Source organism: Protomyctophum bolini, assembly GCF_963924005.1.
Source record: "Protomyctophum bolini genome assembly, chromosome: 15".
Lineage (NCBI taxonomy): Eukaryota > Metazoa > Chordata > Actinopteri > Myctophiformes > Myctophidae > Protomyctophum > Protomyctophum bolini.
In genome coordinates this window covers 20,007,898-20,021,280 of record NC_137876.1, presented here as the reverse complement: position 1 = coordinate 20,021,280, position 13,383 = coordinate 20,007,898, and the positions used below count along the sequence as shown (strand labels likewise).

General features: G+C 42.2%; 1 protein-coding gene across 1 annotated transcript; it reads right to left on the bottom strand.

Moving 5' to 3' along the window:
- Positions 1–12,921: 12,921 nt before the first annotated feature.
- On the bottom strand, positions 12,922–13,383 carry LOC308329762 (ubiquitin-conjugating enzyme E2 N-like; the record flags this gene model as incomplete). Its single annotated transcript, XM_080784259.1, has 1 exon — positions 12,922–13,383. One exon carries the CDS (start codon positions 13,381–13,383, stop codon positions 12,922–12,924), a length of 462 nt encoding a protein of 153 aa, XP_080640385.1.

The following is a 13,383-nucleotide window of genomic DNA, read 5'->3' as shown; positions in this document are numbered from 1 at the left end:
TGGAATATAGTTTTGTAATATAGCTTAATTGAATTGCACTGTTTATAGCACTTTAAAGAAGACAATAGGACAATGACCATTCACACCCAGTGTCATCCCTAATCAGTGGGTTTGGGCCCATGCTGTGACTGTGAGTGATTCTAGGCAGGAAGTGACACTCTGAATTCAGATTTGAATTGTTTGAACTTGAACTTGACGCCAACATTGTTCCACCTTCCTTTCCCCCTGTTTTTAGTATTGTTAAACCATATAGGAAATAAAATTAATTTTAATTGCAAGCTAGAAGTTGTCCCCGTCTGACGGTAATGGCTGATAGGCGTAGTTAGACTGAACTGTGTAGAAAAACATGGTGCTATTTTATCATGATCATCAGTGAGGACCAATTATATGAAGATAGGTTGTGAAGTGGTCCTTTAAGCATTTAGCAAGAAACTATAGGATCAACAATGTATTAATAGAAACTATAGGATCCATGAACAATGTACTATTGAAATAACCATCTGTACATTTGCATACATAGCATACCAGGTAAATAAACAATGAACATCCACTTGTCCACAAACGTACAGTCACTCAAATAGTAATGCAGTGTTTACACTGCATTTAGTGTCTCTGCTCTTATACTGTGTTCCGATAGGACACCTACTGGTTGATAAGAGGTACTGCCTGGAAGGCCAAATTCAATATCTCCCCTGAGGCTTCCACTGACAGAGATGATATGCAATCATTCTTTTAAAGACCTTTTTGGGGCTTTTCTGACTTTATTGATGAGAGAGAGAGAGGGGGAGGGGGATCATGCCAAATGGAATACAAGCACCTTAATGCATTCAAATCATTGTGTGTACACTGTTTATACCCTACCTACACTGTTTACAGCAAATGGCTTCGGTACATATAAATACCTATATAAACAGAGGAACTAACTTTAATTCAATTACATTTGAATAAATTGCTGCTACTTGTCGCAAATGTATTTTATACTAAGTGAATGCAAAAACATTGAAATGCTGCTGTCAACTTTCAAAAGTATAAACCTAACGTCTCCTATATGGATGTATATTGTATAACTATCTCTGACAGAAAATGCACAATCTTTATATAGTTTCACAAGATATTACTCAAGTATTACTCAAAGTGTCAATGTAACACAGCTGTTTACACCTTTATTTTATTCCTATCTATATTCAATATTTATTTGTACATACTCTATCTCGATTGTTTTGTTCCACTTGGATCACATGCTTGGCCGTGTAGTTTGGTTGATTCTCCAATTATTTTCATTTGAAGGACCTCCGATTTGATTTGCTTTAGGCTACTTCACTGTTTTATCTTTGATTCATTGATTGAATAGTTTGACGATTTAAAGGTACACGTTAAAACATTCCAACTGGATAAAACGAAAAGCCAGACTTGCAAAGCGACAAAAGGAAAATCAACCAGGTGCTCGATGGAGATGCAAAAAGTAACAGTGAAAAGTAGGCTGGTGCTTCAATAAGTGGGACTGGAATCATTTTTTAACTTTTATAAATAAAGCACATTGTTTTTCATCCACCCTCTCCTCATTGCTCGGATCACCACCTTGTCTTTTAAAAAGCCCGGCTTGTTTCTATTGTGGTCCATTAAATATTCAAGACTCAAACATTCCTGTAAGTCCATATGGGTTGGGCTTGTAAGTCCATTAAACAAAGAAATCAAAGGTAGGTCTCTGTCAGTGTATCTACCAACTTTGGTTAACATTGCAGAGAGTAGTTAAGTAGAGCTACAGTACATCTCTCTGTCATTTGCATTACAATGACAGTCATCGATTGGGCCCGCATTAAACTAGAGTTCTCAAAGCCTGTGTGGCCTAATTGTATAACCGACGTTGAAATTAAAAACGTTTCAGAACCACTGTATCCCCCTATCAATAACTCAGCCTCTGAACACTTGAATACAGAGAGCGTTTTGTCGGTGTCGCATTCCTTCACTGTCCTTCACGGTGAATGAACTGAAGAATCCTAGTTGATGAATTGAAGTAATAGAGGGTATGCGCAATTGCGCATACCCTCTATTACTTCAATACCAAGTGAATGTCAAATCGACTAGCAAAGTGAGTTTAATCTAATCCAGGTCCAGGCTCTAATGCAACCTGACAGCACTTTCAGGTTCGAATCCTGATGACCTCTGCTGCGTGTCATTCATCTGTCTCTCTCTCTCTCTCTCTCTCTCTCTCTCAATTCAAAGGAGCATTATTGGCATGAGAAAACATACGTGGCAAAAGTGGAACAAGACAATCGAGATAAAGTATGTATACAAATAAATATTGAATATAGATAGGAATAAAATAAAGGTGTATACAGCTGTGTTACATTGAAACTTTGAGTAATGCTTGAGTAATATCTTGTGAAACTATAAAAAGATTGTGCATTTTCTGTCAGAGATCCATATAGGAGACGTTAGGTTTATACTTTTGAAAGTTGACGGCAGCATTTCAATGTTTTTGCATTCACTTAGTATAAAATACATGTGCGACAAGTAGCAGCAATTTATTAAAATGTAATTGAATTAAAGTTAGTTCCTCTGTTTATATAGGCCAGTATTTCTATGTACAGAAGTAATTTGCTGTAAACCGTGTAGGTAGGGTATTCTACACAGTGTACACACAATGAATGCTTGTATTTGACATCATTCCACCCCCACATCATTCCCCCCCTCTCTCTCTGTCTTATAAAGTCAGAAAAGCCCCAAAAAAGTATTTAAATTAATGATTGCATATCATCTCTGTCGAGTGGAAGCCTCAGGGGAGATATTGAATTTGACCTTCCAGGCAGTGCCTCTTATCAACCAGTAGGTGTCCTACCGGACCACAGGATAAGAGCAGAGAGACTAAATGCTGTGTAAACACTGCATTACTATTTGAGTGATTTGAGTTTGTGGACAAGTGGATGTTCATTGTTTATTTACCTGGTATGCTATAATTTCAAATTTACAGATGGTTATTTCAATAGTACATTGTTTATGGATCCTATAGTTTCTAATAATACATTGTTGATCCTATAGTTTCTTGCTAAATGCTTAAATGACCACTTTTCAACCTATCTTCATATAATTGGTCCTTACTGATGATCATTGTAAAATGGCACCATGTTTTTCTACACAGTTCAGTATACGCCTCTCAGCCATTGTAAAATACCTGGTAACCTGAGACCTCTCGTGGCTTATTGCTTTATTAATTTAACTCTGAGAAATGGACCCTAACGGGTCCATTTGCTTCCACCAAAGAGGTCCAGGTGTTTTTTTGTGCAAAAACTCCTTATTGGCTATTTTCCCTACCATAAGTCCTCAATGAATTGCATTGCATTGAATGGGAATTGAATGGGGCTATGGGGTGTTATGCTAGTTCGCTTATTTCCATCGAAAGAAGTAGTAAACTGTGCCGCTTGGGATATTATTTACATTATGAAGAGAGGATATATACAAAGAGATTATAATTTTGAGCCATGGAAATAAACGAATTAGCACAACACCCCATAGCCCCATTAAATTCCCATTCAGTTCAATGCAATTCATTGAGGGCTTATGGTAGGGGAAACGGCCAATAAGGAGCTTTTGCACAAAAAAACACCTGGACCTCTTTGGTGGGGACGTAACAACTACAAAGAAAGGTAAGAAAGCCTTTTAGTATGGAATTCTCCTTCCTGAGGTCAACAGGGTTTCGGGTCTGCCAACATCATACCCCTCACTCAGGCGACCCAGCCGGTGGTTGATCAAATCCCAGTAGCTACCCATGATCAGTCCATCAGGGAATGAGCAAGGCCACACAATCCGTTGCTCCGGGAACCACTCTGCCGGGACTGGGAGACCCAAAATCTGACGAGTGGAAGGACTATAGGCTCTGTGGGTTGACTCCTGACCGGGCCCCTCCTACGTCTCACCAGGTCCACTCCTGCTCTCACCAGGCCCAGGACCTCATGTGCGTTCCACCAGACTCCCAGTACCAGGCACTCCTGAGAGATTATATCATTATGCAATACCCAATTCAAAAGCAGGTTCCCTGTGCTGTGTGGGGGAAATCAACTATTTGTTCCGACTCTATACACTCACTGATCTAACAGCAGAGTACACAACTACACATTCTTGCTCAGATACTAGAACGTTGACCTTCAGGCAGTACCACCTTCAACCAGTAGGTGTCACACCAGACTACAGGATCGATACCCTATAGGAGAGAAGAGCAGGGAGTCCAACTATACACCAGTGGTTTACATTAAAAAAGGTCCATTATTTATTCTGCATTTGAGCCACGGACCACCATTTATGGGATTTAGCCTCTCAGTTTGTAATTGTAAATTATATAACCCTTTGTTAAAGATCTATAAGGGTCCATTTGGTTACCAACTCCATTATTTAGCTGAGGACCACCTAGCTGGAACCCGCTCAAGGACCACTGGTGGTCCCCGGACCACTGGTTGAGAACCACTGAACTGTACAACGGACACGTTTGTGTATTGTATTAACATACTCACAAACAAACAAACACACAGTGGAACTTTAATTGTTAACTCACTTCACACGGGTGTGATTTTATTTAAATTCAAGGATCCCCAGTTTGTTCTGCATATCAGGCCACAGACCCCCTATGGATCCATACTATATGTGCACTCTCAGGATTAGGCCTTGACTTACTTGACTTATTCCTGTAGGCTCCTAGGTGGAGCATAGGGCCGCAATCACACCCCGCCATCGGACTCTGTTTTGAGCAGTTTTCTTCAGCTGGGCCGAACGATAATCCGGTCGTCTTTGCCTCACTCTCCACTGATCTTCTCCGGGTCTGTTTTGGCCTCCCCACTTTTCTTTTGCCCTGTGGGTTTCCAGTCCAGTGCTTGCCTAGTGATGTTGTCCGTATGTTTTCGGAGGGTATATGTCCAATCCACCCCCACTTTCTCTTCCAGGATTAGGCCTATTCATACCCCAGTTTTAGGTGATGGGGTCACTGGCCATCGAAACGGTTGTTAGTAAAAAACAGAGAGATGTGTGGCATCGGTGAGTATTACCGCGACTCAATGACGCTTTTCATTGGACCTATATGCAGACATCTGGGGCTACCTTTACCTTTGTCTTTATACGATACAGAAAAGGGTAAGAATTGAGGAGCCACTCGTCCCCTCAGCCCTATCCCTCTTAACAACACTATGACAGGACTGAGTATAGTCTAAGAGGCATATACTGTGGTTAGACATAGCTTGGTGATTAAGGTTGGTGAGGGGTGCGTTAAGACGACCGGATTAAGGTTGGTGAGGGGTGCGTTAAAGACGACCGGATTAAGGTTGGTGAGGGGTGCGTTAAGGGTTGGGTATAGAGGGTTAAGGTTAGGTTTAGGACAGGTGTGCTGCCCCGTGGGAGGTGAGGGTTTGAGATATCGGACCAATGGTATATGTCTAACCCAAAGCATGCACCCGAGCAGAGAGGGAGCTAGGACACTGAGTAAGGAGGGAGCTAGGACACTGAGTAAGGAGGGAGCTAGGACAGAGTGGAGGTGCTTCTTGGCCCACTGCCAGTGTGTGTGTGTGTGTGTGTGTGTGTGAAGTGAACAACACATTAGGCATAGATCTGTTCAGCGGCTTGCAAGATTAGGTTCCCCTCCCCCCACACTCAGCACTGTAACAGTTCTTATCTCCATGTTCTCTATGTTTAGATTAGGTTCCCCTCCCCCCACACTCAGCACTGTAACAGTTCTTATCTCCATGTTCTCTATGTTTGTGTTAGATTAGGTTCCCCTCCCCCCACACTCAGCACTGTAACAGTTCTTATCTCCATGTTCTCTATGTTTGTGTTAGGTTCCCCTCCCCCCACACTCAGCACTGTAACAGTTCTTATCTCCATGTTCTCTATGTTTGTGTTAGATTAGGTTCCCCTCCCCCCACACTCAGCACTGTAACAGTTCTTATCTCCATGTTCTTAGGTTCCCCTCCCCCCACACTCAGCACTGTAACAGTTCTTATCTCCATGTTCTCGATGTTTGTGTTTTCTTTAGATTAGGTTCCCCTCCCCCCACACTCAGCACTGTAACAGTTCTTATCTCCATGTTCTCGATGTTTGTGTTTTCTTTTTCCTAAACTAACGCCCTGGCGTTACTACAGCGTCGCACAAAAGCATCAAAAGACGCAGATCCACAAACCAAAATTGAGCTCGGAGAACTGCCACTTTTGCTATTTATTCATTCGAATCCTGAAATGTAACAGTTTTTGTGAGGTTTCCACCCCGACCGAGTCCGTACGTAAACGAGACGTGGCCTGACAACGTCATCCATGTACATTTCTGACGTTCATGGGGGAGGGTGGGCGGCGTATCTTTTTTTTGAGGGGGGCGCTATATAAATAGCCCCTCCTATATCCAGCTTTTCGTGTAGCGGTCTGTTCACAAACCTTTTCGACGCAAACATTACATTCTTCATTGACAATGAACGGACACGTGTCTGATGACGTCATAGTGCTGTACGTCATGATGATAAGAGCAGTAGAGCACCCCCTCACTTCACACAGGTGTGATTAAAAAAAAAAAGATATATACATTTTTATCCCAGGATTTTGTAACCCATGTAAAGTTGTTCGGATCAAACCAATATATACAGTATTTGTCTCCACATATGGGCATACAATGGTCGCAGACAGACGGCTGTGTACTGTAGAACAGATACCGACACCAGGTACAACGGGTATGTTGCATCTTCTCTCTACACCAAATCTCTGCTCCAAAAATAGATGGAGAAAGGAGTTCACCTTGTTCCCCCAAAGAATGACATGAGAAATCCTTGTACTCTACTCTACGCTGCCACCAACATGTGCATTGTTTGTTTGATTGATTGATTGAATACTTGTTAGACAGAAGTACAGTCAGACATTTGAGCTAAAAGGATAACACAAAAAAGTCCATTGTGGTCCTATACAGTACATCATCAACAACACCAAAGTATACAACATCATGAACAACTATTAACACATCTACTGTACAGTATATTATGGGAGAGGTGAGTTTACCTCCTCCTTTGGCCCGGCTGCTATAAGAGATGGATCTTTGGCCCTAATTTGAAGGAAGCCAGAGATGCACCTATTTGTGATGGATGGTGATGGTGTGTTGTCGGGGGAATTCCACACTTTGGTGGCAGTGCAATGGAAGAGAACTTAATGAACCTTGTTTGTTCTATAGCTCCCTCTTTGTGGCTGTGGGTGTCACTCACCTTGCTGAGGTAGTTGGCATGAGGGTACTGAAGGCATTGGGGCCCCTTTTGACTAACGTGAAAAACTATCCCACTCTGAGCCATCCCAGTCTAGCAAAATTAGTTGGAATGACCATCCAAACGACATAAAGACTATAGACTCCCTATAACCAAACTCGGAACTAAAGTAACTCTGCTCTCTCTGAAAAATATATACCTTTGGTTATTGCGCCTTATTTGATCTCAAATGTTTTTATTGTATTGTAATCCTGAAGGATACTTGCTTAGTTTATAGCTTCAAATGTAGGCCTATTGGAAATGAGACAGGAATTCCATTCACATCTTTTTTGATCAAATTTGTACATCGCACATCAGAACTGGTGTGACCTCCTCAAAGGTCTATGCCCCCGGACCGAAAATAATCAGTTCCCCCCCCCTTATTCCTTACAGGGTGAAAAACTAACATACTGTAAATCCCCTTACAGTATTGTATGTAAACGAGTTAATTTAGTACAATGGAAACAAAGACCCTAGGTTTTTTTTGTGTTATCCTTTTTGCATCTTTGACTGTACTGTAGGCCTACCCTTAATAATCTTGTTTCAAGCAATCAATTGAAAAAATAAAATCTGATTGTTGCTATAATATGTGTTGTGAGCTTGTACATCTGATATGTTTTGCTAATGTTCCCCCCCCAAAATATAGATGCTGGGGTTAAAGTGGTTAAACCCTATATACTCTGCTTGGTCCCCTCTACACCAAAACTGTTCATCGAATCGCAGTGTTGGGGAAGTTACTTTGAAAGCGTAGCTTGTAAAGCTACAAGTAGCTCACCATGGCAGTAGCTTGATCAAGCTACATAGCTACCCCAGGAGAAATGTAGCTTGTAAAGCTACAGCTACATGGAAAAAGTAGCTCAAAGTAGCTCAGCTACTTTTTTTTTTCAGCGTTAAATTGAGAATGTGCATATGAAACAAAATATAATATCCTACAAAAAAGTCACATGCCACGATGCCAGCTGAAATATGCCTCAACAGTTTTATTTAAAAAATAAAAAATGACTTACAGAGACTTACACAAATAAAAGAGGATCTGTTGAGGATACTGTGTGTGTTATACATGGCATTTGATCGTCAATGTTAACACATCTTAACTGTAAAAAAAAAGACCCTAACTAAACAACTGTTACATGATGACATTTGATCGTCAACATTTGAAGACCCCTGTTCTAGACAAATTTTCCCCCATTAAAGAAAGGAACAAACAAATTGTTGAGAATTAAAACGGGCATAGTCTTTACAGTCACACAAATAAAAGAGGATCTGTTGAGGATACTGTGTGTTTAAATGGCATTTGATCGTCAATGTTAACACATCTTAACTGTAAAAATAATAATAAAGGTCTCTTGACACACCTATACATGAATCTTAACTTAACACAACCTAAACTGTAAAACTGTAACTTAACTGTAAAAGAAAGTTGGGCCTATATTTTTTTATATGCCAGGGCAGAACCGCTTGTTGACGCGACACATGAGCAGTCTCTCAAAGTTCTTATCTGATAAGCGGTTGCGTTTGGCACTGAAAATGTCCTTGCCAACACTGAAAAGCCGCTCACATGCGGCACTGGATGGGACACCACTGTTGAACTTCATAAATACTGCTCTCATTTTGGGCAGGGATTTGAAGGCATTCTGTGTGGAGTCTGTTGACAATGACTTCTCAAAGGCTTCAACCTCGTCTACTTTGTCTTGTTTCTTCTTTGGGAAGAATGAAGTGATGTCATCATCTGCACTTTGTTCCTCATCACTGTCGGCTGTTGTTGGAGATGAAGGTGTTTGCAGCCGCCTCACCTCTTCTCTCAGAAGCATCACCACGGCTCTCTTCCGTTCCTCTGGGATGTATTCCATTTTGAACATGGGGTGGCTCGCAGTTGCCATGAGGCACTTGTTGTTTTCAAACACATAGCCAAACCTGAAAACAGATTAAATATGTTTTAACGTGTGTGTGTGTGTGTGTGTGTGTGTGTGTGTGTGTGTGTGTGTGTGTGTGTGTGTGTGTGTGTGTGTGTGTGTGTGTGTGTGTGTGTGTGTCAGTGCGTGTGCAAGTCTCACCTCTGCTTCACCCCCTCGATGAGAGCGTCAGCCAATGGAATACAATGCTGGAGCTGGGATTCTGTCTTGATCTTCTGCAGTTTGCCTATGAGGATCGCAATAGTGGGCAGCAACACTCCATAGTAGGCCATCTTGTCAGACTGGAGGACATCCAGGGCTTTTGCCAAAGGAGCAACCACCTGTAAACAAACAAACAAATAAATCTTCATTTGTTATAACGTCATAGGAAACACTTCAAACACTGAATCTAATAAACTGGATTTAATGTTATAATATTAATTTCAACTGCTGATATGATAGTACACTTGTTTCAAAACTGCTAGTGTAAACTGAAGTGAATACATAATTTACCGTGACATATTCACTGATGAATGTCTTCTCTATTTCTTTGAAGCGAACTATGTCAAGCTTCAACATCACATTGTCCAGGTCTCCTTCTCCAGCAATGATTTTCTTAAGTCTCTCCAGGGAGTCGTAGGTGGAGTTCCAGCGAGTTGCATTAGGAATGACCAGCTGGGTTTTAAGTATTTCCTTGATGGTGTCTGAAGCCATCGTGCTGCGACTCTGTTTGTTCCAGAGGGCTTGACATTTTGCCATTGTGGATCTGGATATTCTTTTGAATGACTCAGAATTTTTTACTGCATTTTCTGCATCTTTGGTTGCCACGAGGTTGAGTGTGTGACTGGCACATCTCTGGTGAGGTGGTAAGTGGTAATCCTGATCCTCATCTTCGTTCGAGAGGATGTCTGTCAGTTCAGTGTAAATCACTTCACTCTCATCTTCCTCTTCCTCTTCCCCTTCTTCTCGCTCTTTCTCCAAGTCATTCACCTCTTTTTGAACATCGGCAAAGACTTGGAAGGCCTTGACAAAGTTTGACCCATTGTCTGTGGTTGTGAGACTAACTTTGTTCTGTATTTTGAAATCTTTATGTATGTCCTCCAGCAAACCAGCTAATACATCAAATGTATGTCTACCTATTAATCTACGGCAAGCAAGCGCTGCAGACTGGATCTGGAGTGTCTCTTGGTCTATCCAATGGACAGTGACCCCCAGATAGCTCCTGTTATTTGTTGACCATGCGTCTGTCGTGGTAGCTACATAATCTTGCTTGGAGAGTATAGTGCATAGGCTTTTCTTCATATGCCCAGACTCATCTTCCACCCTCTTCACCAGGGTCTTTCTTGACAGCAGCTGCCTTCCAGGTACCAGCGCATTAATGTACTCTTTAAATTCTGGTCTCTCAACAATACTAAATGGATGCACTCCTTGCACAACAAATCTAACCGTTAGTTTGTTGAATTTCTCCTGTGACATCATGGGACTCCCTGTTTGACTACTTGTGACAAATCTGTCCATTGAACGTGCTTGCTCCATTCCCGATCCTCCAGGCTGAGGCTCATCTGAAGATGGTCGTGCTTTTTTCCTTCCTGATTCCTGCAGGAGTCTCTCCATCTCATCAAATTTGGGTTTATGCACCCTCTAATGATATAAAGGAAAGACACACAAGTCACAATACGAGTTAACATAAGCATTTAAAGTTAACATTTAATGGTTCATAGATAGAAAAAAAAAATAAGGCTGGAGACCTATGCAATGCAAAATAATAGTTTTAATGCCTTCACATCTCTATTTGTACATCTTTTGTTTAGGCAAAGGAACATACAATTAGCTTAAAAACTTACAACCTACTTGGCAATGTGTTGTAAAACTCTTCCTCAGGCAGCAATGATACTTTTTGCCTACTTGGGAAGCCTGGGACTTTCCACTTTTTTTGTATGGCCATAGATAGTATCATTTATATTATCATTATCAGCTTAACTTTAATTAACTATTATTTGAATGATTAATTCTGGCAAGGATGAGCATTGAAGCATTACATTAAATGAAATGTTCATGTTCACAGAATATATTAAATAATGTGGCATTTACAATGTGGATAACTTGCAAAAACCTTAAGGATATAGCAATAGGTTAGAAAAACAGAAGCACTCACTTTTAGATGTGTTCTTAGATTGCCATTGGAATTCTTTGAAGTCGAAATTTTGTTTATTTTCGGCTTGCAGAGCTCACATGTAAAAACTAAAGTTTTTTCTGTGGAGGCACCCACGTCCAACTTCATGAATCTACTCATGTGTGGCCATGGTTGGGCTGGTTCTTCAGGGGTGGCACTGGCAGGAGGGTTGTCCATGATGTTAGTTCTTTACTTATATTGTGTCTGTGTGTCACACTGCTTCCTGTGCACTGCAGCATTGGAGTGAATCATGTGATACCAGGGCCAATCAGAGGCCAATTAAAGGCAGCTGTTGGCTTGTCAAGAGCTGACATGCCCTCAAAGCAATCAGAAAAAGGAACAGTCCTTGATTTTTCAAAGGGGGTTCTAGTACAAGAATTAACACAGCAACCAATGGTCAAAATGAATATATTTATTTAATGTTATTGCCCAAAATTGTAGCTTGTAACTTGAGTAGCTAAGCTACCAAAAATGACCCAAAAGGTAGCTGAGCTACTTGATGAGGTACACCAATATGAATGTAGCTAAGCTACCACAAGCTACAGCAAAATGTAGCTCAGCTACGTAGCTCAGCTACATGTAGCTTAATACTCCCCAACACTGTCGAATCGGCAATCTACAAGGTCACAACACGTTTCAGAAAAAGAAAAAAAAAAGTGTACTCATTGAAGCCAAGCCCCCAGGACCGCGAGGAGTAGGCTATTAAAGCAAGATTTCCGCATTTAAAATGCTACTGCGCATATGTTTCCATCATCTGAAGGCCTACTGCGCCTGCCTGGTGCCCTAATACAATTTTGACGTAGAGTGTACTTCTATTGGGTGGGTGAGCAACTTCATTGAAATGAATGTGAGGGTGGGGCAGTCCGTTCTCTACGTTTATTATAATTATATGATTGATCCAGGTTTGCAGTTGCCTCCCGAAAGCCAGTTAGATCCAGTTGTATTGCACAATTGTGGGAAAACAGTTGTCTCTTCTCTACAGCTTATTTTTTCCGCTCATGTCATTATACACATTTGGGAAAATAGCTGATCTACAAGCTTGTAACCTCACCTCACCAGGCTTTCCACCTCGGAGGAAAGCCTGGTCTCTGTTCCAAAAGTGCCGTGTGAACAGGTCTGGAACGGATTATATAGTTACGTCATGTAGTATTGTATTGTTTTGTAGTCATCAGGCAGGAACAATCAAACGGAACTTCCTTTTCCCTCAAACCGGAAGAATACCAATAAATAAAAGCTCTCGTAGCCTGTAGCTTTCATTGAGAAAAATTGGTTTGAGCTGGGAAAAGGAAGTTCCGGAAGATGGATGACTACAGAACAATACTACAACATGACGTAGCGATATCATCTGCTCCCGACCGGTTCATGAATCCGAAATGGAATGGTGCCCAGGCTAACAAGCTTGTAAGATGGTCTATTTTCTCCGGAGATAGTCAGTGGGCATATCAGTGAGCCCTTGATGGGAGTCCAGTCAACAACGTATAAAGGCCTCCAAGTGGTTACGGGCAAACGGAAGTATAGGGAGAGGGTCTTGGGAGAAGACGAGAAGCTATCGACACTCGGCCTCCACTCGTTACCCCCGCTTGTCGCGGTATATAGGGACGGGTCTACAGTTTGATATTGTTTCCGTGAGCATAAGTCCTGGTCCACGCCTTGGCCGTCTCTATGGCCAGCGCCTCGTTGGCCTTCCACTGCTCGGCGACATCGTTGGCCAGGGGGTCGTCCGGGTTGGGCGCGTTCAGCAGCGCCTGGACGGACAGCAGCACGGTGCGTATCTGCAGGGCCGGAGACCACTTGTCCTTCAGGATGTCCAGGCATATCCGCCCCAGCTTGTCCACGTTGGGGTGGTATATCTTGGTCATGAAGCGCACCTTGGGCGCGGCCATGGGGTACTCCTCCGGGAGGAAGAGTTCCAGCTTGAAGGTCCCGCCCGCGAAGGGCGAGTCCTGCGGCCCGGCGATGGCCACGTGGAAGTAGCGGGCGTTGGCCTCGTCCGGCTCCGCCCGGATGCCCGGGACGGGCTCCGCGAGCAGCCGCTGGGTCTCCTTGAGGATTCTTTTGTCTGCCAT